Source organism: Barbus barbus, assembly GCF_936440315.1.
Source record: "Barbus barbus genome assembly, chromosome: 26".
In the NCBI taxonomy this organism is placed as follows: domain Eukaryota; kingdom Metazoa; phylum Chordata; class Actinopteri; order Cypriniformes; family Cyprinidae; genus Barbus; species Barbus barbus.
Window position 1 is genome coordinate 4,115,225 of NC_136754.1, and position 26,218 is coordinate 4,141,442.

The 26,218-nt window shown below is 41.5% G+C and overlaps 1 protein-coding gene across 3 annotated transcripts in view; it reads right to left on the bottom strand.

Moving 5' to 3' along the window:
* Positions 1-11,546, bottom strand: part of LOC306846110 (uncharacterized protein) — a 51,661-nt gene extending 40,115 nt beyond the window's left edge. For 2 of the 3 annotated variants that reach the window (XM_079379228.1, XM_079379230.1), the window contains exons 1-3: positions 11,368-11,507; positions 10,724-11,032; positions 9,834-10,097 (exon numbers count right to left, since the gene is read on the bottom strand). In XM_079379228.1, the coding sequence (XP_079235354.1) occupies positions 9,834-10,097; positions 10,724-11,032; positions 11,368-11,422 (628 nt within the window). In that variant the 5' untranslated portion in view covers positions 11,423-11,507. Of the gene's footprint in view, positions 1-9,833; positions 10,098-10,723; positions 11,033-11,367 lie in introns of all 3 variants that reach the window. The other variant, XM_079379229.1, reaches the window with a different exon arrangement.
* Positions 11,547-26,218: the final 14,672 nt, after the last annotated feature.

Below are 26,218 nucleotides of genomic sequence, written 5' to 3' on the forward strand. Positions count from 1 at the left end.
AAGTGTCATCGGGTGAAATGGCGGATGGGTTCTTGTTTGGTTGTTTGTACAGAACTGAATATACTGTATGGTCTATTTCAGGGGGGATTGTAGGTTTTTGGTGTTGTCCTAATGTACAGTAGACTGTGATGGGTCGATTATCTCCCGTTTCCTCTCGTGTCTGGTCTTCAGCCTAATGAAATGCATAGGGAAAGTGTTTTTTTTTATCTCTCACTGAACAAAAAATCTAAGTTGTAAATATGAGATTTCACTGAGAAATAAAAAATGGTTCATTTAAGAATAATGTGCTTATGCCTTTTGTTTAGATAATATCTTTACGTTTGATATACTGTTAAAGATAACATGCAGATATATGTTTGAATAAGTTGGGAACCACCGATTTGTAGATTTGTCACCAAGCTTTGTGTGATTGAAATCAAAACATTAATACATACAGATAACCCTTTTCTCGTTTGGCTCTGTTCGAAGGCGGTCGCATTTTTCTTCCCTCCCTCCCTCCTGAACTTCCCTGCTTGCTCTCTTGTATTGTCCTGTCCTTCTTAAGAGACTCTCGCTGCACTATTTACAAAACCGAAATTATGGATCTGATCAACTGGTCTCTAAATGCAATTGACACCATCTTCTCGAGTAGGAAAGCGGGATCTGGAGAACGTCTCGGTTACGTATGTAACCCTCGTTCCCTGAAGGAGGGAACGGAGACGTAACGTCAGTGTGACTGACTAATGGGAACTCGCTCGAGAGCCCAATCATCTTCGAGTGTTAACAAAACAAGCCAATGACAGTTGGCGTGCGTGTTTCGCCACGCGCACCCCGCCCCGCAGTGCGGGTATAAAAGGAGAGCGCGTGCAAACGCACATCAGTTTTTCGCTGAGGAGCCGAGACTGTGTGCCCCGGCCGTACAGCGGTGGTACAGCAACTATGGCGACGGGACGTTACGTCTCCGTTCCCTCCTTCAGGGAACGAGGGTTACATACGTAACCGAGACGTTCCCTATCAGTCAGTCACGTTCGACGTAACGTCAGTGTGACTGACTAATGGGATCCCTTGGAAAACGCCACTATTGCTGACCCCCTCCAGTGCCCTGCGGAAGCCGGCAAGTCCCCCCACACCAGTTGGGGTGGAAGATAGGACAAGGCTTAGGCAGGGATGACAGCCACTGCTGTTCCGTACAGTGGGTATGGATAACACTGGGAAAGCGTACCACAAGTAGGGGAACGCTACGGAAGCCACATCCTGCGTAAGGAGGTACCACGTGGCAATTACACATATGGACTGACCAAGGGCAGTACTACATATGGAAGTCTCTGAGGTAGACTCAGCCAGCCTGGGGTGAGATAACAACACAGCAGAGACGGCAGAAGGTCTCTGCCAGGGAAAGACACGGGCTCACCGTGAGGGGAACCGTACCGTGGAAGAATACACATGTGGGACCACCCGAAGGGGAATCACTACACACGGGCACCTAGCCCAGCACAAGGGCTGACCTTGGGCAAACACACGAGTGCTGGACCTGGCGTCTGGCGTTCCGCCACGCCTGACTGCCGAGGGTGCGGGAGGAACTTCAACAGGGTTCGCCATGGGGAACTGAACTGAGAAGCAACAAAGCGCACGTATCCGGTCCGTAGAGGGGAATGGCGCAGCAAGCGGGATTGACACCGAGCAGTGTCCCAGTGCTACTGGCCGTCTGAGCCAAGTACACGGGAGGACACGGGCTCTACACGGAGATTATAAAATCTCGCAAACGTGTTAGGTGCCGCCCAGCCGGCAGCTCTACAAATGTCTGCTATCGAGGCGCCCCGCGCCAACGCCCAAGAGGAAGCAATGGCTCTTGTAGAGTGTGCTCTCACACCGAGGGGGCACGGTAAGCGCCGGGCCTGATAGGCCAAGACTATAGCCTCGACTATCCAATGGGCAAGTCTTTGTTTGGAGACAGCCTTCCCCTTCTGCTGTCCCCCGAAGCAGACGAAGAGCTGGTCTGAGGTCCTGAAGCTCTGCGTGCGGTCCACGTAAGTGCACAAAGCGCGGACGGGACAAAGCAGAGCAATGGCTGGGTCTGCCTCCTCCCGGGGCAGCGCTTGCAAGTTCACCACCTGATCCCTGAAGGGTGTGGTGGGAACTTTGGGCACATAACCAGGCCGGGGTCTCAGGACAACGTGAGAGTCATCCGGCCCGAATTCTAGGCACGAATCGTCGACCGAAAATGCCTGCAGGTCCCCTACCCTCTTGACCGAGGCCAATGCAGTGAGGAGTGCTGTCTTCAACGACAGAAACTTAAGCTCTACTAACTGCAGAGGCTCAAAGGGCTCCTCCCTCAAGGCCAACAGGACCAAGGGGAGATCCCAAGAGGGTACCAGATGAGGGCGCGGAGGATTTAACCTCCTCGCCCCTCTGAGGAACCTGACGACCAAGTCGTGCTTCCCTACAGACTTACCGTCTACTGCATCGTGATGTGCGGCAATAGCGGCGACATACACTTTGAGGGTGGAGGGAGACAGCCTTCGCTCCAACCCATCTTGCAGGAAAGAAAGCACGACCGCGATCGGGCATCCCCGGGGGTCTTCCCGGCGGGAAGAACACCAATCGACGAACAGGTTCCACTTCAGCCTGTAAGCGTGTCTTGTAGACGGGGCTCTAGCTGAAGTGATTGTGTTTACTACCGATGGAGGTAGCCCACCTAGAACCTCCGCGTCCCGTCCAAGGACCATACGTGGAGATTCCACAAGTCTGGACGCGGGTGCCAGAGGGTGCCCCCTCTCTGAGAAAGGAGATCCCTCCTCAGAGGAATTTGCCAAGGAGGGGCTGTCGCGAGGAGCATGAGTTCTGGGAACCAAGTCCGACTGGGCCAGTACGGCGCCACCAAGAGGACCTGCTCCTCGTCCTCCCTGACTTTGCACAGGGTCTGCGCGAGAAGGCTCACTGGGGGAAACGCATATTTGCGTAGGCCCCGAGGCCAGCTGTGTGCCAGCGCGTCCGTGCCGAGGGTACCCTCGGACAGGGAGTAAAACATTTGGCAGTGGGACGTGTCCGGGGAGGCAAACAGGTCTACCTGAGCGTCCCCGAAGTGTCTCCAAATCAGCTGGACTACCTCGGGGTGGAGTCGCCATTCTCCCGGAAGGGCGGGCTGACGTGAGAGCTCGTCGGCTGCACGATTGAGCTCGCCAGGGATATGAACGGCGCGAAGCGACCTCAGATGCTTCTGACTCCAAAGGAGAAGATGGCGAGCGAGTTGCGACAGGCGACGGGAGCGTAGACCACCCTGGTGGTTGATGTACGCAACGGTCGCAGTGTTGTCCGTACGGACCAGTACATGCTTGTCGTGTAGCAGCCCTTTGAAGCGGCGCAGCGCAAGCCATACTGCTAGCAACTCGAGGCAATTGACATGCCACTGCAACCGGGACCCTGTCCAGAGCCCTGCAGCTGCACGCCCGTTGCACATGGCTCCCCAGCCCATGGCAGAGGCATCTGTTGAGACAACAATGTGCCTGGATACTTGCACTAGGGGAACTCCTGCCCGAAGAAAAGCAAGATCCGACCACGGGCCGAAGGTCTGACGGCAGGACGGGGTAACTGAGACCCGGTAAGTGCCGTGTCGCCATGCCCATCTCGGGACCCGGTCGTGAAGCCAATGCTGAAGCGGTCTCATATGAAGCAACCCGAGCGGCGTGACAGCGGCTGCGGATGCCATATGCCCCAGGAGCCTCTGAAAGTGTTTCAGTGGAGCCGCTGTCTTGCGCTGGAAAGACTCCAGGCAGTTCAGCATCGACTGAGCACGCTCTACTGAGAGACGTGCTGTGAGGTTGACCGAGTCCAACTCCATACCGAGAAAAGAGATCCTCTGCACAGGGGAGAGTTTGCTCTTTTCCCAGTTGACCCGAAGCCCCATCCGGCTGAGGTGGCCAAGCACCGTGTCCCTGTGATCGCACAACAGTGCTCGAGACTGGGCCAGTATGAGCCAGTCGTCGAGGTAGTTGAGAACGCGAATGCCTGCTTCCCTTAATGGAACAAGGGCTGCCTCCACGACCTTGGTGAAGACACGAGGCGACAGGGATAGCCCGAAGGGGAGGACTTTGTACTGATATGCTCGTCCTTCGAACGCAAAGCGGAGAAACGGTCTGTGTCGAGGCAGGATTGAGACATGAAAGTACGCGTCCTTCAGGTCGATCGCTGCGAACCAATCGAACGGACGGATGCATTGAAAAATGCGTCTTTGCGTCAACATCCTGAACGGGAGCTTGTGAAGGGCCCGGTTCAGGACGCGCAGGTCCAAGATTGGTCGTAACCCACCGCCTTTCTTGGGTACAATGAAGTACGGGCTGTAAAACCCCGACTTCATCTCGGCTGGAGGGACCGGCTCTATCGCGTCCTTCGCCAGCAGGACCGCGACTTCCGCACGCAAGAGAGGGGCATCCTTGCTCAACACAGAGGTGAACCGAACGCCCCTGAACTTGGGGGGACGCCGGGCGAACTGAATCGCGTAGCCAAGTCTGATGGTTCTCATGAGCCAGCGAGACAGCCTGGGGAGCGCTAGCCAGGCCCCCAGAAACCGTACAAGCGGGACCAAGGGAGCCACGGACGTACCCACGGCGGGGCAGCGAAGTGGAGCGCAGGGGCCCGCCTCGGAAGGCAGTGCGTTCCGAAGTGGGGTCTGAGTGTGCAGTGCGACACTTACCTGGCTCCAAGGCTGAGCAGGGGGCGCGGGAGAAGGCATCGCGTCCTCGGACCGGACCCTGCTGCTCATAGGCGAAAGGAGAGGGGGACGGGAGTGTGGAGACGGGGTCTCGTGCACTGCCATCCTCGCCCTCTTGGGACCCGGAGAAAAAGGAAACTGCTCTTTTTTTGAGGTTTTGGGTACCACTGGCTGGAGAGCCAGTGGCGGAACAGAATAAAAAGGGAACAAAAGATTCTCCACCCGGCCCTCCTCCGGGGGAAGGAGTGGTGCAGTCACCATCTCCTGAAGAGCAGGGTCCAGAGACTCCGGGTCGCCCGTCTCAGGGCCGCCGCTTGCCCTGGCGCTTCACAGATTTGGCAGGGGCAGAGACGGGCTGCGCCGCTTTCCTGCGGCCAGCTCCACGCTGCGGCCGTTGTGAAGGCTGCTGCTGGGGCCGAGCTGGAGCGGAGGTGGAGGCCGCAGGAGGGCGCCCTCGGCGACGAGCAGACGGAGGAGCTGCAGCCGGCGGTGGGGTGGAGACAGCAGCGGACCGCCGGGGCAGGATGTGTCGAAACGCCTCTGTCTGCTGCTGTGCGGCGGAGAACTGTTGGGCAAAGCCCTCCACCGCTTCGCCGAATAGGCCGGCCTGGGAGATCGGGGCGTCTAAGAAACGGTGTTTGTCAGACTCCCTCATATCCGCCAAGGTCAGCCATAAGTGGCGCTCCTGGACCACCAACGTGGACATCGTCTGACCCAGGGCCCGCGCCGTGACTTTCGTCGCCCGTAGGGCAAGGTCCGTCGCTGTGCGCAGTTCCTGCAATCCGGCTGGGTCAGCACCACCCTCGTGCAACTGCTTTAACGCCTTGGCCTGGTGGACTTGCAGGAGGGCCATGGCGTGCAGGGCGGAAGCGGCCTGTCCAGCAGCACTGTAAGCCTTGGCCGTCAGAGCGGACGAGAACTTACAGGCCCTGGACGGAAGGCGTGGATTACCCCTCCAGGCGGCAGCGCCCTGCGGGCAGAGCTGCATTGCAATGGCGCGCTCAACTGGGGGGATCTCCACATACCCTTGGGCCGCCCCACCGTCGAGGGTGGTGAGGACGGAGGAGGCACTAGGTCTGTTTCGGGCAGAAAAAGGTGCCCTCCAAGACCTAGTCACCTCCTCATGCACTTCCGGGAAGAATGGAACCGGAGGCGGTTGCCTGCGATCGGCCTGCGCCCCCAGGAACCAATCGTCCAGCCTTGAGCGTTCGGGAGAAGGAGGAGGCCTCCAGTGCAGCCCGATGCTCTCAGCGGCCCGGGAAAGCATAGCAGTCAGTTCTGGATCTGACTCGGTCAACGCCACTCTTCCTGATGGAGGCAGCGCAGCCGAATCATCATCTCCAGAACCTAGCTCATCCCCCGATGCAGTGACCGACATCCTGTCATCTGCTGGAGCTCCGAACGAGATGCTGGGCCCCGCCCTGTCCGAGGACTCCACAAACTCGTCCGGAAACCCCAGACGGTGCGATGCGCTAGAGGAGTGAGAGGCCCGCGGAGACGCACTCGACGGGGAAGCTCTCACTGTGATCCTCAAGTCACCCTGACCATGAGCCGAAGTAGCCCTCCGAGAACCGGAGGAACTAGAACGGGGCATGGCAAGGGGGATACCCCCCCGCTTGACGAGGAGGTATCTGGAGCGCAGCATCGCGATGGTCATGTTCCCACACAGAGAACATGAGTCATCCACGAGCGCTGCCTCAGCGTGCTGAAAGCCCAAGCACGAGACACAGCGATCGTGACCATCAGATGAAGCCAGGAAACGGCCACATCCAGAAACACACGAGCGGGAAGCCATCTTTAAAAAGACGCCCGTCGCTCGTGGAGCTCTTTCAGAATTTGCTCTTTTTTGAAAGAAATTCTCTTTTAGAAAAAGTGTTGAAGCGCCCAGGAGAGGTCGCAGCGCGACCGCAGAATGAGAGCTGCAGCACGCCGAGATGAAGCAGCAGCACTGGATCGCAACCTCCGCTGACGCGCCGTAACACCAACACTCGTCAAGCTGTCTTGTACACTCTCGGAGATTCGCAGCAAGGCTCGGCTCCGAAGCGAAAAGCTGATGTGCGTTTGCACGCGCTCTCCTTTTATACCCGCACTGCGGGGCGGGGTGCGCGTGGCGAAACACGCACGCCAACTGTCATTGGCTTGTTTTGTTAACACTCGAAGATGATTGGGCTCTCGAGCGAGTTCCCATTAGTCAGTCACACTGACGTTACGTCGAACGTGACTGACTGATAGGGAACCGAAATGTCCCGCTGGGACGTTTGCTGCTGGCTACACGATGGACGCATGGGAGAGATGGCGGGTCGTGTGTCTGGCGGCTCTCTCCGTGGAGGACATTGAAGACATCTTCTTATTCGGAACAATGATAACTGGGTTTCTGCTATTTGGATTAGGCGTTGCCCTAAATTATCAGAAAATTAAGGAGACGGGACTGGCTATCCAAAACCTCTCACGGCTGCCCGTCATGAAAAATTGATGGACATGGAGATCAGAATGGACAATGAGAATAGCTGTGAAACTGGAAGACAGCTGTTCGCACTAAGAAAAAACAATCTTATCTCTTTCCGGCTTCCCACAACAGAACGGCTTGGCAAGGCCGCTCTGGTATCAACTCTCCGGTGAATACTGCAGGGAGACGCTCTTTCTTCCATTCCCTCCTCCCAAAAACACCTTGTTATTGTCGGGCGCTTGTGCTCTGTCCAAGGACGTTTCCATGGCAATTGCTATGTCGCATCACAACCTGCGAACTGAGTCGACTGGTTTGGAGTGCTGGCGAAACGGATTTCAAGGCATACGAACTCACACGAACTTACACATACACACACTCATACACCTCCCTAACCCCATCCCACGCCTTCGTCGCTTCATCCTGTCAGGTGTTAACGGGTCCGTGGGTTTGCGCTGTAATGGCGGCTGGCCGGATGGCTGTTTCGTCTGAACTAGGATTACTATGCAAGTTATGTTCCTGTGTTGACTGTGCTTTATGCTGAGGTTTTTTGTCTGTTCTCACACTGCACTCTCTTCCAAGAACGCAGTGCGAGGACACTTTTTTTTCTCCTCTCTTTCCTCATGTTATGCTGTATTTCTTCTTCTCTATTGCATTTCGTTGCCTTGTACCTACATGTGCAATGACAATAAATTGAATCCAATCCAATCCAATCCAATTACAGAAATGGATGCACATGATATATCCTCCTAAAATTATTCTGATGTTTAACATGATTAAAAAGAACTACACAGCATGAGAGCATAATCATGGTGTCTGCAAGCTTAAAGGCTTAGGCCTACTCCACCCCAAAATGAAAATGTTGTCATTAATCACTTACCCCCATGTCGTTCCAAACCCTAAAACCTTCGTTTATCTTCAGAACATAATTTAAGATATTTTGGATGAAAACCGGGAGGCTTGTGACTGTCCCATTGAATGCCGAGTAAATACCACTGTCAAGGCCCAGAAAAGTATGAAACATTGTCAAAATAGTCCACCTGCCATCAGTGGTTCTGAACTTTATGAATCGACGAGAATACATTTGTACGCAAAGAAAATAAAAATAACGACTTTATTCAACAATTTGTCTCATCTCATCTGCGTCAGTTTGGAGAATATCCGCTGGACGCAAATAGCGTATGCTGTTCTGTGTCGCTGCGCCACACGGATACATCTTCTATGTTTATTTACACTTCAGTTTGAACAAAAACAGCATATCTGTGTGGCGCGGCTCACACAGAACAGCGCACGCAGTTTGCATCCAGCGGATATTCTCCAAAATGGAGCTACGGTGATGCAGATGAGACAAATTGTTGAATAAAATTGTTGTACAAAAAGTACAAAAAGTATTCTCGTCGCTTCATAAAGTTCAGATTGAACCACTGATGGCAGATGGACTATGACGATGTCTTTCATGCTTTTCTGGGCCTTGACAGTGGTATTTACTTAGCAGTCAATGGGACAGTCACAAAACTGAAAACAAAAATCTTAAATTGTGTTCCGAAGACAAACGAAGCTTCTACAGACGACATGGGGGTAAGTGATTAATGATAAAAATGTTCATTTTGGGGTGGAGTAACCCTTTAATGATGAATGAATGATGATTTGAAGCTTTCCTCAACTTGAGCATAGACGGTACTACCTTCTGCTACCTCCTCCTGAGCACTTGTGAGGTTTAGAATGTACAGCAATATATCAACATCAAGACTTTTCAAATAATAATAAAAAAATGATATATTGGCTGTTAATTTCAAACTGCTCTAAACTGAGTTTCTTTAGTAGTATGTTGTTCTGCATCTGAGGGTTTCCTCATGTACGCAGTTGAATACCGCAGGTGTAGTGTAAACCATTTCATAAATGAAGATAAGGATTACATTAGTATTGAGTAGTAACCCTTTGTATTGCATTTGTTCTTCTTTTGTGAATATTCTTGAATTATTTTTTGGCACCAGCAAAGAAGAAATATGTCTCTGTCCTCATCGTAGTTATGTGCAAAACATTGTGGCATTTACATCTGAACAGGTTGTGTTGTGTCGAGGTGAATATGGGAACTAAAAAACTTGAAACTGGAAAAAGTAGAAATGTACTCTACTGTAATGTAACTGTACTGTAATGTACTGCAGTTTAAGATGAATAGTTGTTCTTAAAGATCTTTTCTAGTTGGTTACTTACTTAGGATGTTTAAATGATCTGATAAGAGGATATTCAGTAAAGACATGAACTATTAAATGTGGAGGAACACAGTATTCTACAGTATTACAGTTAACTGAAAGAGGAAAAAAATAGCATAAATCTGTTTTCATCATTCTTTTTTAATTACTTTACAAAAGCAGTAAAGTACTGAATTGATCAAATTGATGAACAAGAGCAGTTTTTCATTGAGAATCTATGTGAGGCAACATGGACATACCTTTTTATACTTGAATAACAGAAAGACTGAAAGACATATCAAAATGCACACTGCCACCGAACCAACTACTGGCCACAGGAAAGATGACTCAGTCTGGTCATTGTTTGAGTCATTCTCTGGAAAATATGACATGTCATAAAGAACTACAGTTGTCAGTTCAGTTGAGCAGTTAGACTAGATTTATTAAACCAAAATGACCTATTTGATTTGAGAGATGTTGATTTAAATGAGTGAGTGTCTGTATGTGTTACCTTTATTAATGCAGAGTTCTTTGATGCTTATTTTATCTTCATTCCAGCTGACAGGGTTGCTATGGTTACAGATGATGGATTCCTCACTGCAGTCCAGAATGAGAGTGTAGTTTTCATGTGATGTCACTTCCTCTGGAGAGCATCTGTTGTTCTGATAGGTGGAGTTCATCATGAGCTCATGAGCTCTGCATGTGAAGTTCACAGTACAGGAGTCACTGCTTGTCCAGTTTGCATTTACAGTCAGGACAGGAGCCTCCACAGCATCTGAAAAACACATTTTGTTTTTTTTAAATGTAACACAAATATACATCCAATGATATAACTATAAAAGTAGCAACCTTGTGTTTAAAATGGAAAATAATACATTCTCACACTATTGTAGGGAAGTCGTGGCCTAATGGTTAGAGAGTCGAACTCGTAACCCAAAGGTCACGCGTTTGAGTCTCAGGACCAGCAGGGATTGTCGGTGGGGGGGGGGGGGGGGGGGGGTGAATAACCAGTGCTCTGTCCACCCTCAATACCCTGAGGTGTCCTTGAGCAAGACACTGAACCCCCAACTGCTCCCCAGGTGCCGCAGCATAAATGGCTGCCCACTGCTTCATTTGTGTGTTCATAGTGTGTGTGTGTGTGTGCACTTTGGATGGCACTAATTCCGAGTATGGGTTACGATACACGTCACTTTGATATTATATTCCAGTAGCATAGCTGTTTATGGAACGTACTGCATGTGCATGACTAAAACTTTGCACATAAACTAATGAAAAAAAAACATATTTATATATAATTAACAATTGCATCTTCTTCTTAAATATTTTATTTTATTACCAAACCTTTATAAATTTGCACAGAATGTTTTTAGGCCTGAACACGGCAAACAAAATTACACTCACCAATAACAGACACTCTGTATGTAACAATATTGTTGTCTGATTCTCCAGCTGCTATTGCTCTGTAAAGTCCATTGTCTGTCTTCTGCATGTTCTTCAGTGTTAGAGAGAAGGTTGTATCATTGAAATCCACTCTGTCCTTGTAGGAAGAGTGAAGTCTTACTCTTTTAGTTTCACTTGTATATTTAACTATAATCTCAGATTTATCATTTTTCCAGGATAAATCATCAAACTCTGGTAGTTCGCGTGTCTGTATATGCAGTTGAACAGAATTTCCTGTTTGCACAACCACCGAGATCTCAGCACTGAACCCTGAGGAGACAGACAGAAGACCATTTTGGAAAAATGTGTACTACAGGCCAAGTTAATTCACGAGTTTTATTGTTACTAGCATAATAAAAATGTAATGCTATAATGCACATATCTGGAGCTATTTGTCTCTGCTTACACAAATAAACAATAGGGAGGAAATATTCTCCTTCAGAATTATACTCTGTTTCAAACTGATTGTCTCAGATTTTTTGTTATTAATATTAGTTTTAATGCAGACAGCATAAGAAAAGAAAATAATATATGGTTGTTTTGTTACATTTCTTGTTACATACATATGATATAATATTACATATTTTAATGAACATGTGTTTTACCTGTTTTGAAGGTTAGAAGACAAAGAAGAAATCTGAGTCTGTGATTTATTGCCATTGTCACAAATTAAAAACTTAAAATGAAACAGAACTCAAAATCACTGCTGTTGCAATGACTTCCTAATAGATACTGAAGTTCACTCAGAAAAATAAACCAAATTCCTGAAACCAAATACAGCAGCAAATTCTGTTCCTGGCATCAAGATGCATATAAGCTAAAAAGAGGAAACTGAGAAAACTGCAAAGTTGTTTGAAAATGGTGAGAAAGAGTTTTAGCTCAGCTTGGGTTGTGATAGAAACATGAGCAGTACGGAGTCAGTTGAGACTCCAGAAAAACACTTTCTACTCCTAATCCACAATATATGTGTGAATTTACTATTTCACTAATAAGGCAAAAGTTGACCAGAAATGGGAATATCCTCATAACATTTGATTTAGGTGAAAACAAAAACTTTTCTGGAAACGACATAGTGATATGGCAATATGCAGTATGTAAGGATCTGCACACTTAAAGGGATAGTTCACCCAAAAAATGAAAACGGTCATCATTTACTCACCCTTCATCATTTACTCACCCTTAACTTTCTGCTGAACACACAAGAATATATTTTAAAGTGCCCCTATTATGGATTTTTGAACATGACCTTTCATGCAGTGTGTAACACAGCCAGTGGTGTAGTCTAGTTTTTTGTAGTGAGAATACTGTGATTTTTTCCTTCCCAGCCTCATACTCACCCGTCCCAGAGCAGCCCTTCATAAGCACCACCACACTCACTAAACAGGGCTCTAAGCTTAATTTTATTTTTAGGAGCACTTGTGCTGCTAATTTAAAAAAGAATTAGGAGCACAGTAAAAAAAATCAGGAGCACCTTCTGCTCAATAACAAAAATTAGCCTTCCCATTATGAAGTAATATTGGACTCCTTAAAGTGATTTACAGAGTTATTTTTTATGTCAAATTCAAAAGTGTATTTTTATAATCTTTTTTTAGTTATAATTTCTAATTAAAACAATGCAATATGCAGAATAGGTTACCGATCAAATAAAATCAGTATTAACTAAATTTATTTGCACTACAGAGGTGGCACAGAAGAACACAAAACTGGCTTGTAGGTATTTACAGACTATCAATGAAGCTCAGAGATGGCATGAGTGCAATTAACTTCATAGATTCATGTTCAGATTAATGTTTTAAATATCAAATTTTGAATACAGAAATATTCAATGATTTAAATAACTGAAATGATAATTTAAAAATGAAACTAAAACTGCAATTAGGTGGAGGCAAGTTACTGAATTTATCACTGAGCGAACAAAGCAAGTCCCTGTGTCCCGATGTGCATACTAACTATCCACCCTATCTGCCCTAAATAGTATTGAAAATTACTAATATCACATTTAGGATGGATAGTATGCACATTGGGAGTCTGGAGTGACTGTCTTTATGAATGAGTAATTGAATTGACTCACTAGATTTGTTTAAACCGCAGATTCATTCAGTTTGTTTGAAACTATTTTAATTGACGAAATAGAACAAAATCAATCAATACAATGTAAGTCACTAAATATTAACTTTTTGTTTATTGAAATCACTCAGTGTTTTTATATGCCAACAATCCCCTGCTGTTACAGATATGTTAATGATGACGTATGCGGTACTACTTACCAGGTAACGTTACGATAACTTCAGCCTCGTTTACCGCGTGGGATAGTATCAGGCTTATCTGGCTCATTTTCTGTAGTTTCTATAATGTTAACGTTCCTGTCATCTGCACTGTGTCCCCCGAAGCAGCAGCAGCTTCAGGGGCAGGCTTACGAAAAAACTGAAAGGGTGTAGTTCGTTTCATATCTCCTTTAGTGATTCACATTAGTTATTTGAAGCTTAGCAATAGTCGTTAACAGAAATTACAGCGTGGTTATCAAAAAGACGGTGCTTTGCAACTCAGACTGGGTGAATTTATGAATGAACGTGTGAAAGGGCTGTCACAAAGCGATGTTGTTACGTCTCCGCGTGCTTTTTTAAGTGGGTATACGCAAATTCTTGACCTTTCCTAGTGGGTGTACGGCGTATACCTGCGTATCACCGTGTATAAAGTTATTGTCTCTCAAAACAATGAGTCGACTCTGAATCATTGAAACGAGTCGTTTTTAAAACAAATCCCAAGCCGTTTCATGTTGATGTCAAAATGAAACATTAGCATATTGCCGCCCACTTGTTGCACGCAGCAGACCTGAGAAAAACTTGATTTTCGTGTGGGTCTGAATGAAAATGCAAATTCATTCTTTGCCACTAAGTGCCGCTTTTGGAGCGTTAAAAGCTCACAAACACTGCTTTAAATGAAATCGACCAATCACCGCAGATTAGCGTCACGCAAAGGAGGGGTTTGGACAAATGAATTGTTAAACGAATCGTTTGGGAGTCGTTGAGCAAATAAGGTAATAGTAAATGCATATTATAAGAAAATTAAAGTGTTTTTTGACCTTGCATGCATGCAACAGCAACCTGTTGTTGGGGACTCCCAAAACCAAAATATGAACCTTTCATAACCCATAATAGGGGCACTTTAAAGAAAACTGCTGGTCCCCTTTGACTTCCATAATATGGAAAATACACATGCAAAGGAAGTCAGTGGAGACCCAACAACCATTTGATGATCCTTTAAGCTTTTTTTTTTTTTTTTTTTAATATTAGTTCATGTTAAATAATGTAGTTAACTAATTATAACTAATCAAATCCCAAAAACTCTTAAATTCCGATAAAAACAGGGCCATGTATTCTTACATATACTGTAGATTTCTGGTAGTAAGTCATGCTTTTGCTTTGTGTGAAAAACAGACCAAAATATCATTCAGTCTTCTCATTTGAGTCAAAAATTAGTCAAAATGCTAAATTTGAATAGTGCTGAACTCGTATTTAACCAGGAACATTCCCTTAATTTTGCAAAAAAAATGTTTCTCATGGCAATGAGAGAGAGACATGCCGCTTCACCTTTATTTACTCATACTCCAATGATTATATAAATTCAATTAATATTATGAGCTGTTTCAGTGCAAACAAAAATGTACAGTAAAGTCAGAATACAGTTAATTAAACAAACAAACAGTTTAATGGTAATAAGGAAACTTCAACAAAACAATTATCACTCATATTATCACTCATTACTAATGAATGACTTATATTTGCATGCTTGGCATAGTATATGTAGCATAAAAAATATGTTAACAATTATTTTAAGATTATTGAAAAACCTTTGCTATTTATGCACAGGTCGTCTTCTATGACTGTTGAATAATACACTATTGAATAAATTGCATGGTCTGTTTCAGAGGCAGATGATCCATCTATTACATGAACTTGTACACAACCCGTATGATCATTCTGTTGAGCACCTAAGGGATTTAGAATAGAATAGATTTAGAAAGTGACTTACATACCAAAGATCATACTGAGGCCACAGTCATTTATTTTCCATTAAGGCAGACGTTCCCCTTTTACGTTTCTTGAAAGAGCAGCATATTACAGAAACCGCTGTGAAAACCAACACTGATACACCAGCAATGACTAAGAGCCAATTTAGAGGAAAAGAACTGTTGTTTTCTTTGAGATTCTCTGCTGAAATTAAATCTTTCACATTAACATTAATCAAAACAATCATGTGCTAAAGTTAAAGATACTTTGCAGTATTTTGTTTGAGAATAAACTGCTAAGAATTCAAATACAATACAGGGCTAGAGTGTGGATTCCAAATGATGTCATTTCCTCCTGAGTGCAGCTGTTTCTGTGGTAGCTGTTTCTGATTGTATGATCACGGCCACTGCATGAGATGTTAGTTAGGTGTTAACACTGATCATGGTGATGTTCCAGTTCAGAATAGGAGAATCCACTGGATCTGAAACATATAGAACCCTTTGCACGAAGCTATAGGTTTCAGCAACCCGTGATAGATAGATTATACAGTATGTATGTGTGTTTTAGGTCATTGTTTTATAAGTGACAAAGTATGTTTTGTTGGGTGATAAACTAATTGTTAAGTGATTCATTTAATTTGATGCATGTTTGAAGTGTTTTGGTAGTTTTAGTGCATTTTGTATGTGACATTTACTGTTGTGGCAAGATGAAAGTAGGAGAATAATGTGAGGAGTTTTGAAAAAGTGACCTAAAACTGATGTATTTCTGAGATATGAAAGAAAAAAAAAACTATTATGTTAATGGACTTTTCAAAGAGCATGTTGTAGCTAAGGTGAGACCTGGCTAGTCAATTAATGCCTTATAAAATATATAAAATGAAACTTTCATTCCCATATCCATCCATTCCTTTTTTCTTTTTTTTTTTTGCCTGTTCTTTCACTAAATTATTCTAATGCTTTTCAGTTCCCTTCATGAGTTTTTTTAGATCAGGGAACTGAATTCAACAACCACAGCATCACATGACAATTTGTGACAAGTTAGCCTCACATTTTAGTCAATGTAAAAATGTATTTGCTTCCATTTCCAAGTGACATTATTAGTCTTTACAAGTAAATTATTGAGACCGAAGAGAAAAAAAAATGCATTGTAAACTCTGTAAGTATGCTAAAAATAACATTATATCTACTCTCATCGTGCTGTTTCTGTTACATGATAGTGCCGATTATTTTGATATTCTACTCTGTACAGGTCATAACAACCAGAACATAAATGAAACTTTATTTCACTAAATTATACTCACGTATAACTGATATGTTGTATTCAGCAACACACATTTCTTGTTTTCCTATTGTCATTGATCTGTAGAGTCCACTGTCTGTCTTCTGCATGTTCCTCAGTGTTAGAGAGAAGGTTTTAGCATTGAAATCCACTCCGTCCTTAAACTGTGAGGTTTGATTTCTCCAGATTGAGTTAGAAATCTGACTACACTTTCTGATTTATCATTCATCCAGACTAATCTACTAAAGTGTGGTTGTGCTTTATTTTTTATGTCCAGTTTAACAGAGCCCCCCGTCTGTACGAACACATGGTCCTCAGATCCGGATACTGAGGAGAGAAACATGAATAAATTGAAGTTTTAAAGAATGTATCATGCCTTTGTTTATCAGATTCATATATCTGCTACATATAAACTTTTAACCACACAGCTCCTTTTGACTTTTACATATATATATATTTTTTATATGATGTATTTATTGTGCACAGTAACTTCACTAGGTGGAGCTGTTATATTAGTTAGACAAATGGCATATTTCATTCCAGAACTGACTTATCCTTTTTATTTATTTATTTATTTGAAAGGCATTTCTGGTGCGAAATGGCACTAACCATAAAAAGACAATAAAAAAAATTCAGAGTTGCCATGTTAACAAACATCATATCAATCCATCCAAACAGTAAACAGCTGCTAGATCTTTCATATTTTGGTGATAACTGATAATATTTACATTAAAAATGTGAAAATATACTGCTTTTGCAATGGACATCATGTAATCTCTAAATTAGATTAAAAGAAGCATACATTTTGAATATTGTATACAAACAACATACATCTACCCTGGAAATTAAACTTCACTTTCAACAGTCTACAGTCATGCGTTTGGGCATTAGTCAAAATGAACAGGTTTTGATACCTGTGCTGGAGATCAGAACTGTCATGAATAACTTGAGAACGTGACCAAATTCCATAGCAGCAGACGGATGAAGTCTGCCCTGCTGTGGTGACACGTTACTGTCAAGAAGAGGAAGTTGATTGTTTTGTGTGAAACACTCAGTGAACCTTCTTTCAGTTGTCTAGCCAGGAAATCTCAAACTGCATTGCATATTAAAACATATTACAAAAACTAAATGTAAATATGTAATCTGTGGGTTCTGTTCATCACTTTTCTATAGTCTGTGCTTGAAAGGCCTCCCAACACAACCCCCTCTGAGATCTCAGAGCAAAGGGAAATGCATTAGCACTTTTTAACCACTACTCTTAGCAGTAAGTGTTTTATTTATTTATTTATTTTTTGTGGTTATGTTAGCACATGCATGTGTGTTATCACTGGAAAGTTGAAGCACTTAATTTACTGAAGTAACACTTGAACTACCTGGTCTTTTCAAGGCAATTGGATCGCTGTTCAAATAAATACAACTGAGAAATTCCAAGTTGCAAAAAATGTTACAATAGTTAGCTCAACTTAAACAAATTAGTTATTTGGTATACACACCTAGTACATTTAACTTAAAATGAATTAGTTGTTGGAAAAAAAAAAATAATAATAAAAAAAAATAAAAAAAACAACGTGTTGTGAACATGTGTTTTCCCTGTTTTGATGGTCAGAAGACAAAGAAGAAATTTAAGTTGGATAATTATTGTCATTGCAACAAATTAAAAACTTAAAATGAAACAACTCTAAATCGCTGCTGTTGCACTGACTTCATAGAAGTTCTTGCTGAACCTCAAAGGTGAAATAATAAATTCACACATACTGCTGAGTAGAAGTGTGAAATGTTTTTGCAAGAGTCTCAAGTGATTGAGCCCTGGGCAGTTTAGTTCTTTTTTAATACTCATGTTTCTTCCACAAACAGAGCTGAGCTAAAACTACTAAAACTTACATCTCACCATTTTCAAGCAAGTTTGCCATTTCCTCTTTTAGCTTACAGGCCAGCATCAGATTTGGCTACTGAGTGCAGAAATGTCAGAAAGTGAATTCATGAGTGGTTTATTCCTGTGCTATAGCCAGTGGTGTCAAAAGTATTCACATTCATTACTCAAGTAGAAGTATAGATACTAGGGTTTAAAAAGACTTCTGTAGAAGTTGAAGTATCAACTCAAGTTTTTTACTCAAGTAAAAGTGTAAAAGTACTGGTTTCAAAACTACTTAAAGTATAAAAGTAAAAGTAATGGAAGGAAAAAAAAAATGCCATTAAGGACAAAAGCTTAGGCCGCGGCACAGGGGCCTATTGTGCACTACCCCACCTCCTCCAAAAAACATTTTTTTAAAGGCCATAATGACTATAATGTTATATTAAAATGTTAATGTTGAAAAATGTGGGATGCACTAGGCTACCTGTTTCAGCCGGATATGTGCCCACTGAAAATGAACGCATTTTAGTACAATGCAAATACATTAAAAAAACATATATGTGTACTACTGAGCATTAACGTGTTTCATGGAGCGGAAGATATGATGACTAGTTGCCTGTAAGTATTGTAATGGTGCAAAAAGTCAAACTTCAGAGGCATGTCATCAATAACCTTTATTGGAATGTAAATGTACATCCAAGCTTAGCTGCAGGAATCTGTGAGGGCAACGGACGAAGAGAAAGCACCCGTTTGATAAATGAGCCAGTAGTGGAGAAATAATAACTTTTAAGAAATAATCTTTTTTGTGTGTGACGTGATTTGTGTCATGTGCAGGTGCGATGGATCGCGTACAAACCAATAGGGTGTCGGAATGGTATAGGTTTATATTCTCATCCAACCACAATTCACTCTATCCAGATGGCGCGATTTATCTGGATAGGTTTTTATTTATTTATTTATTTTTTTGAGCGATGACCAAGGGCGATGCTAGGATTTTCATTTTAGGGGGGCTCAGCCCCCAATGATGGTATAATAATAAAAAAATAAATATTTACAAACAAAAATGTATTAATAGGGTAGGATATACTAAACTTATTGCAGTATTCCACTGTATTGCATAGATGGGTATAACATCCGAGTACAAGCCAAATACAAGTCTACCTGATCTCTCACACACACACACACACACACCTGTTTACTGTACAAACCAAAAATGTTACTGTTTGCATTACTAGTACAAATCTTTTTCTATGCTCAAGTACAAACAGAAAATTGTAAACGTAAAACATCATATCACTTTAAACTTACACTGACTATCCATATTAGCAATATAAACAAGACAGCTATAAGGCTGGACAATGGATTAAACTATGTGGGTGCTGTGATTTAACTTTTAAAAGTAAAAAAAGAAAAAAGAAAAAAAAACAGCAAAACTGAAGCAGTCTGTGAGAAGGACACACAATGTTTCAATCTCTGTCAATCACTCTGATATGCACTGACTGAGTGCTGTCTGTCACTGTCTTTAATCACTTCTATGCATAACTGTATGGTAGTTAATGCCACATGCACTGTAATATTAAGTTCTATATTGAAAGCTAAATTTTCAAATGAAAATAGCAATAACGTGATCGTTTTATAAAGTATGCGTATAATGTTTTAAGGGCTTTCGCTGAAGGAAACAGCTGTGGTGTGATGAGTGGTGAATGCAGCGAAAACTTTACAGAAGTTTGGAAACCGATTGCTCTCCCATGACTTTTTGTAAACTGTATTTAAGACAAAGAACTGCACAGATGTAGATATTATAACAATCTATCGATAAACACACACCTTGTCCTCTCCTCTGCGCCACCGAGTGCAACTGATGCTGCTATAAGTAAGTTACTAATGTCGAATTTTAGGATTAATTATTGTAACTAAAAACTGTCAGTTGTTTGTGAACTAAATCTGCTATAAAGGGTGATCTATTTAAGCCCACTGAAATGCTTGAATGCACACAGATCAATGTCAGTGTCTCTATGTTTTAGGTCAAAAAACAAAACATTAAAATAACACAGATTAAATAAAATAACTCATGCACGTTCATATTCCCCGCTGCTGTAAAATTAGCAGTTTTATTAAATTGCTATGCATTTAGTCCTATGTGACGTCTGTTTTTATATTGTTTATCAACAGTACACATTTTTATATTGTTTAGATCATCGAGCCGAGCAGACAGATGTGAATGTTTATTCATAACCATACTGAAAATAAGTAAATATTGTTAGCTAATGCTAACTGTCTAGCTAACAAGCTTGCTGGTGCTAAGTTGAGGAAATTTTTTGATATAAAGTCGAAATATTTTTATTCAGCCACCTAGATAGATTCCATCTGAGGGAAAAAGAAAGGATGTGATGTTCAGAACACAGTAACTACAGTAATTATCAAAGTCCAGGGGTGTTTTTACACCACAGACAAGGTTTGAGAAGAAAAAAATAATGACAATATAATTATATTTTCCTTAAAATGTTCTTCCTAACTTCAGGCCTAATTCTCATGTCATATATAACTGATATCTGCAAAACAAGAAGTTTTAAAACACTTTTTTTTTTACTGGGGAAAATTAGACGGTCAAATCTGTTTTCTCTCAGGTACATCGCAGTGTAAGCTTCACAGTGAACATCACTACATCACTCTTATCAACGTAGTCCATATCAACAACAAATATATATATCTTGACTCCATATAGTGGTCATTTTGGGAAAATTACAGGTATTTTGGGCAGTAGGATTATAAAAATGTGCTAATATAAAATTAAATTAAGTAGTCTACATAAAATTGCAAAATAAATATATTTATCAGTACTTTTTTACTTAAGTACATAAAAAAAATTGTACTTTTGTACTTTCACTCGAGTAAAATTTAAAAAGCAGTACTTTGACTTTTACTGGAGTAATATTTTATTATACGTATCTGTAATTTTACTCAAGTACTTGTATGTGTATGCCCTTATTTAATATGTAAAATATGACAATATCATTGACATAATAAATGTATAGTAAATTCAGCTGCAATAATGCAGTGCATATATTTCCTGTTTTAAGATTACTCCTATATGTCAGAATTTAAATTGTAAAAATACAGTGCATTAAAACAATAACTTATAGGCATTAAAGCCATTCTGTAGTTACTTGTGTGCCTTGTGTCCTTGCCTTGTTGCATCACCCAACCTGTCTAAAGCTAAAGACATGAACTGTTGTCCTGACATTCTTCTGTAAATTGTCTTGATATATTTTAGAATTTGTTGTTCCTTCTGCGGTTGCATGGTGTCCAGGCCCTGGGGCATCAAAGTATCACTAAATCATGACGCTCCGTCCACCATGCTTCACAGTTGAGATGAGGGCTTGAAGCTGATTTGGAGTTGCTAAAAGCACAGTACATTTTTGCTAAAAGTTCAGCTTTTGTCTTAACTGTCCATAGACAATTTTCCCAGAAGCATTGTGGACCATCCAGGCAGTTTTGGGCAAACATAAGAAATACCCTTATGTTTCAGTGTTTTGTTCATAGTGAACAAAGGCTTTGCAGAGTTTTCTGGAGGTCTTTTCCTGTTATCATTAGGTTCTTTCTCACATCTTTCAGGATTAACTGAATCATTCAGAGTGATTTTTGCAGAACAGCAACAGTCCAGAATTTTCTACATTTGTAGTGTATGAAACATGAATGGTTTAAATTTAGTCCACAAGTTTTGATGCATATCTTATTCCTTTTCCTCTCACTGAAGTACTTACAGTAAAACTCCGGAGTCTATAAAATTCTTTGTCCTTGTTTATTTATCAAAATCAGTACGGTGTTACATTCCTTAAAATCTTCTAACTATATAATCCACATGCTTTACAATAACATATTTGTTGACTTTCTTTTGATAAATACGGTGGCCAAGAGAGCTCAACGTGCTGCTAAAGAAAAACACATGCAAATAGAAACCAGCAAATTAAAGGGGTGGTCAACCAGCTATTTCCGAAGGTTGATTTTATTTATGGGGTGCACTGTAATGTGTGTTAATGCTTCGTTTTTTTACATATTATTTTTCACATATTTTTATATTTTTTCTACACAAAGTACCACCTCAGAAAATATTTGGCTCTCTGAGTACCACCATAATGACCAACATTAAAATACAGAAGCGTAGTATGCCTAATTATTCAGCTAGAGCTATGCACAGTTTAAAAATTAGTTTAAAATGCAGTTTTATTCCTAATAAGAATAATCATTATTGTCGGCCATTGTTTGAACATTAAAACTGCACTGTGCTTACATACAGGTAAATAAAAAACTTAAATGATTAAAACGTACGGTCCCTAAAAGTTAAATAAATACTGTACTGTGCTTAAATAAATAAAAAAATGTACTGAAATGTAAAGTAAAAAATGTATAGTACTTGATCAAAAAAATGAACACAGGCATCATTTAGCCGCCTTGCAAACATTTTAAAAGTGTTAACATTAACATTAGTTTATACTTAATTCAGTGTTACACTGCTTATTCCGTTCTCCTAAAGTTCCTGGCTCTATAAAACCCCTCCCTCAGAAATACACAATGGGCTCAGATTGGTTAGATGGTCCAGTGTGTTGTGATTTGCCAACCGCCCAGTGCACTTTGTCCGGAAACGTCAAACCCCTTACCATAACGGGTAGTTGCATGTGCTCAGGTATATTGTAAACAATGGCGTCAATTTTAGCTTATCAATTTGAGCCAGAATCAGACTCAACGAGAACTACGAGACTTTATTACAGTGGCCAAATCAAACCGTATTTTGCATGCCTGTATCTAAACGATGTGGGTAAATGCTTTATAAAAGCTCTAATCAAAGAATAGTTTACACTGATTACATAAACGCCAACAAACACCCTCACCAAGTACCCTGGTGGGATTAAAAATAACTTTGTAGGTGTTTGATGGATAAGTATGAATTAGCTTTTAGCTAACTGGCTAGCAGAACTAAGCAGCATTGCCCTTTGTTTACATCCTTGCTAAAACAAATTAACAATAGAATCTATTAATGGAAAACACATCAACAAAGAATAAAATATGCTTACAGGTGGTGTCCCAAAACACAGCTTCTGCTTTTAAATCGGGAACAGCTTCATATTTCAGGACAAGCTTTTGAGCATATGCGGCGTTCTAACAAATAATGCTACCTATCAGATCATGCTACCAACACTGTATTTTTAATATTGTAAGGTTACAATAACCTACACGGCTAAAACAACTCTAATTATTTTCTAAAGTAGCCCAACATTAGTTTTAGTCCCTACCAACCGTTTGTTGTAGGCCTTAAAAAGCTAATTCTGTAAAAGACAGTATCTCCCTTTACATTGAACTTTGAGCGTCATAACTTTGCAGATTGCAGATATAAGGTCCTGTCCATATGTGGTGAATGCCAGTTTGTAGGAAATTTACACCTCAGGAGGTTAATTGAGTGATACCGCTGAATAGAGGTATATCGTGTCACTACGTCACTGTCGCTTCCAGAATCCCGCCGCTCTGAATCTGAGGTATGTGTGTTTGGTGTTTAGTTCATGGTCGGCATGTGTATCGCGGGTTTCTGTGCAGCTGGTGTTGGTCCGTGAAGTTTATATGACTACCTAAGAGAGATGGTTTCCCCAGCGATGCTGTTATATTGCCTGTTTGGAAAGAGAACTGCAGATACATGTTGAGTGACATGAGTGATGACTGATCCTCTTCTTGGTAGGTAACATAATTTTATTAATGTGGGCACGGAATATGAATGAGTCTGTGGTGCTTTTGATTTATGTGCTCTTTTCCCGTTCAGTGATCAGTATAAGGAATTTATATATTCGGTTTGCTGGATATTTGATGAAGTCCAGTTGAGGGTATGTAAAATTATGTATATCCCTATGGGCTTTCAAAAAGTTATATATTTTAATTTTTGTCTTTTGGTGTATTTTAGCCTTGCAAGGGTGGCATGCTCTGTGACATGGCCTAGCCTCGACATTGCTTTTTTGCTTTGGTTTTTCTTATTGTTTATTTTTCACAGTTTTTTTGGAAATTTATTCCGTTGGCATCTTTGTCTGTGTTTGTTTCGGTGTTTCTGATTGGAGTTTAATTTGCTTTGAATTGTTTCTTTTGTGTGTGAAATTGTTAACTTTGTATTATTATTGTTATTATTATTGGTTGTTGTTGTTTCTGTTGTTAATTTGGAGATATATCTTGTATTTTTCTTTGTCTTGATTATCCTTTTGTGTTCATCTGCTTATCGTTGTTATTGATTTGGTGAAAGTTTATTTAATTCCTTGTTTTGTGTATTAATATTAACGTTGGTTGTAGTTATCTTTTTCTTTTCATCTTTAGGAGCAGGGTGAGCCAGAGTGGGCGGGCTATCTGGTGCGGGGAGTAGAAGCTCTTCTTTTTTTGTCCAAAGTGTGGGGTGTAGGTTTTGCTTGCAGTGTAATTCCACTAGAGTGTGTGGGTGCTTGTGAGATTTCATTCACAGAGGGCTGGTTCATCGTGGTTCCGTTGTGATGCCCAATGCTTAGCCTGATTTAGACCCTTTGAATACACCCTTTTGATTTAATCTAACTGATTGCCTGTCTTTGTTGTTGTGACTTTGGTTCACTTGTCGTAATTTTACTGCTTTCTTCGCCATGGTCTATGTTTTATCATTTATGATTTAATAAAATATCACTGGTCTGTATCCACGCCTCTTTGTTTGGTGATTTGTAGGAGTGAACAAGCTTGTGTGCCTTGCTTTGATTAGTATTTCCCCAGGTGTTTAGCCAGGGGTGGTGTAGTCGCTACTAGTGATAATTCAGTAATCTGAGCTCATACACCTTTATGCCACATTTATGAGTTAGACATATGAAAACACACTTGGAATTTGCAGAACAGCACCTAAAGGACAAGATTCTCTGTTCTAACGAACCTCAATTCTAAGAATCATGTTTGAAGGAAACCAGCACTGGTCATCACCTGCAGAGTACCATCCCAAAAGTAAAGTGTGCTGGTAACAGCTTCATGTTTTGGGGCAGTTTTTCAGTGGCAGGGACTGAGGGACTCGGCAGAGTAGAAGAAAAGCTCAATGCACCAAAAACCTAGTCCAGAGCATTCAGAACCTCAGACTGCACAAAGCAATTGTGGCTTATAGACAACTCTGTGAATGTCCTTGAGTAACCCAGCCACAGCCTGGGATTGAACACAAGTATTTCTGGAGAAATGGGAAAATTTGCATCTGCCCCCATCCAACCTCAGAGAGCTTGAGAGGTGAAGAGGAGAGGAATGGCAGATAATTGCCAAATGATGATGAAGCTTGTCGCATCATACCCAAAAAGATTTGAGCCTGTAATTGGTGCCAAAGGTGCTTCAACAAAGTATTGAGCGAAGGAATACTTGTACATGTTAATTATTATTATTATATATATAAATATTTTTTTGTATTTGTAATAAATGTGAAAAGATTTCAGACAAACTTCTTTCACGTTGTTATTATGGGCTATTGTTTTTAGAATTTTAAGGACAATAATGAATTTAATCCATTTTGGAATAAGGCTGTAACAACAAAATGTTGATGTTTTTATTGTTGACATTTTATTTAATCTAAATACTAATGAAAAAAATAATAATAATACACTTTTAGATATCAATACTTATATGTAATGGACATTGGTTATAATCATCTTAAGTAAAACGAAGCAATCTAGCGAAGCATATGCAAAATTATTAAAATGGAAATGATGAGACTCGTTGAACAGAATACGGAAGTCTATTGCGCTTAACCCCATTTAATTGTGGTTATGCTACACTAACCATAACCATGGTATTTGTACAACTGTGGTTATACAAATGGTAATCAATACACCAAAAACATGGTTACTACACTTTTACTAAAATAAAACCATGGTTAATTTTTGTAAGGGTTTTTGGAGTCTCCTTGAAACATTTCTGTTGTGTGCTGCTTACAAAACTTTTTGGTATTTGGCTGCACTGTGCAGCACGTTTCTGTATTTGGTTGTGTAATAAGTATTTACAGCCCATTTCTGTATTTGATTGTGCTGTGAGTATGTTCAGCACTTTCTGTATTTTGAGTATTTGCAGCACGTGTTGTCAAACTGATGTTTTCTTAATTTCCTGGTGCTTTTTCAATTTGCATGTGTTTCCGTATTTGCAGCATGTTGTGCTGTCTCAGCCACCATAGACAAGGCATAATATTAGTTTAGACTATATTATTTTATGATAACAACAACAACAAAAATATCTCCCAAACTAACGATTCAATGTAAAAAAATTTGCTTCAAAATTAGCTTTTTGACAGTTTTGACCAGT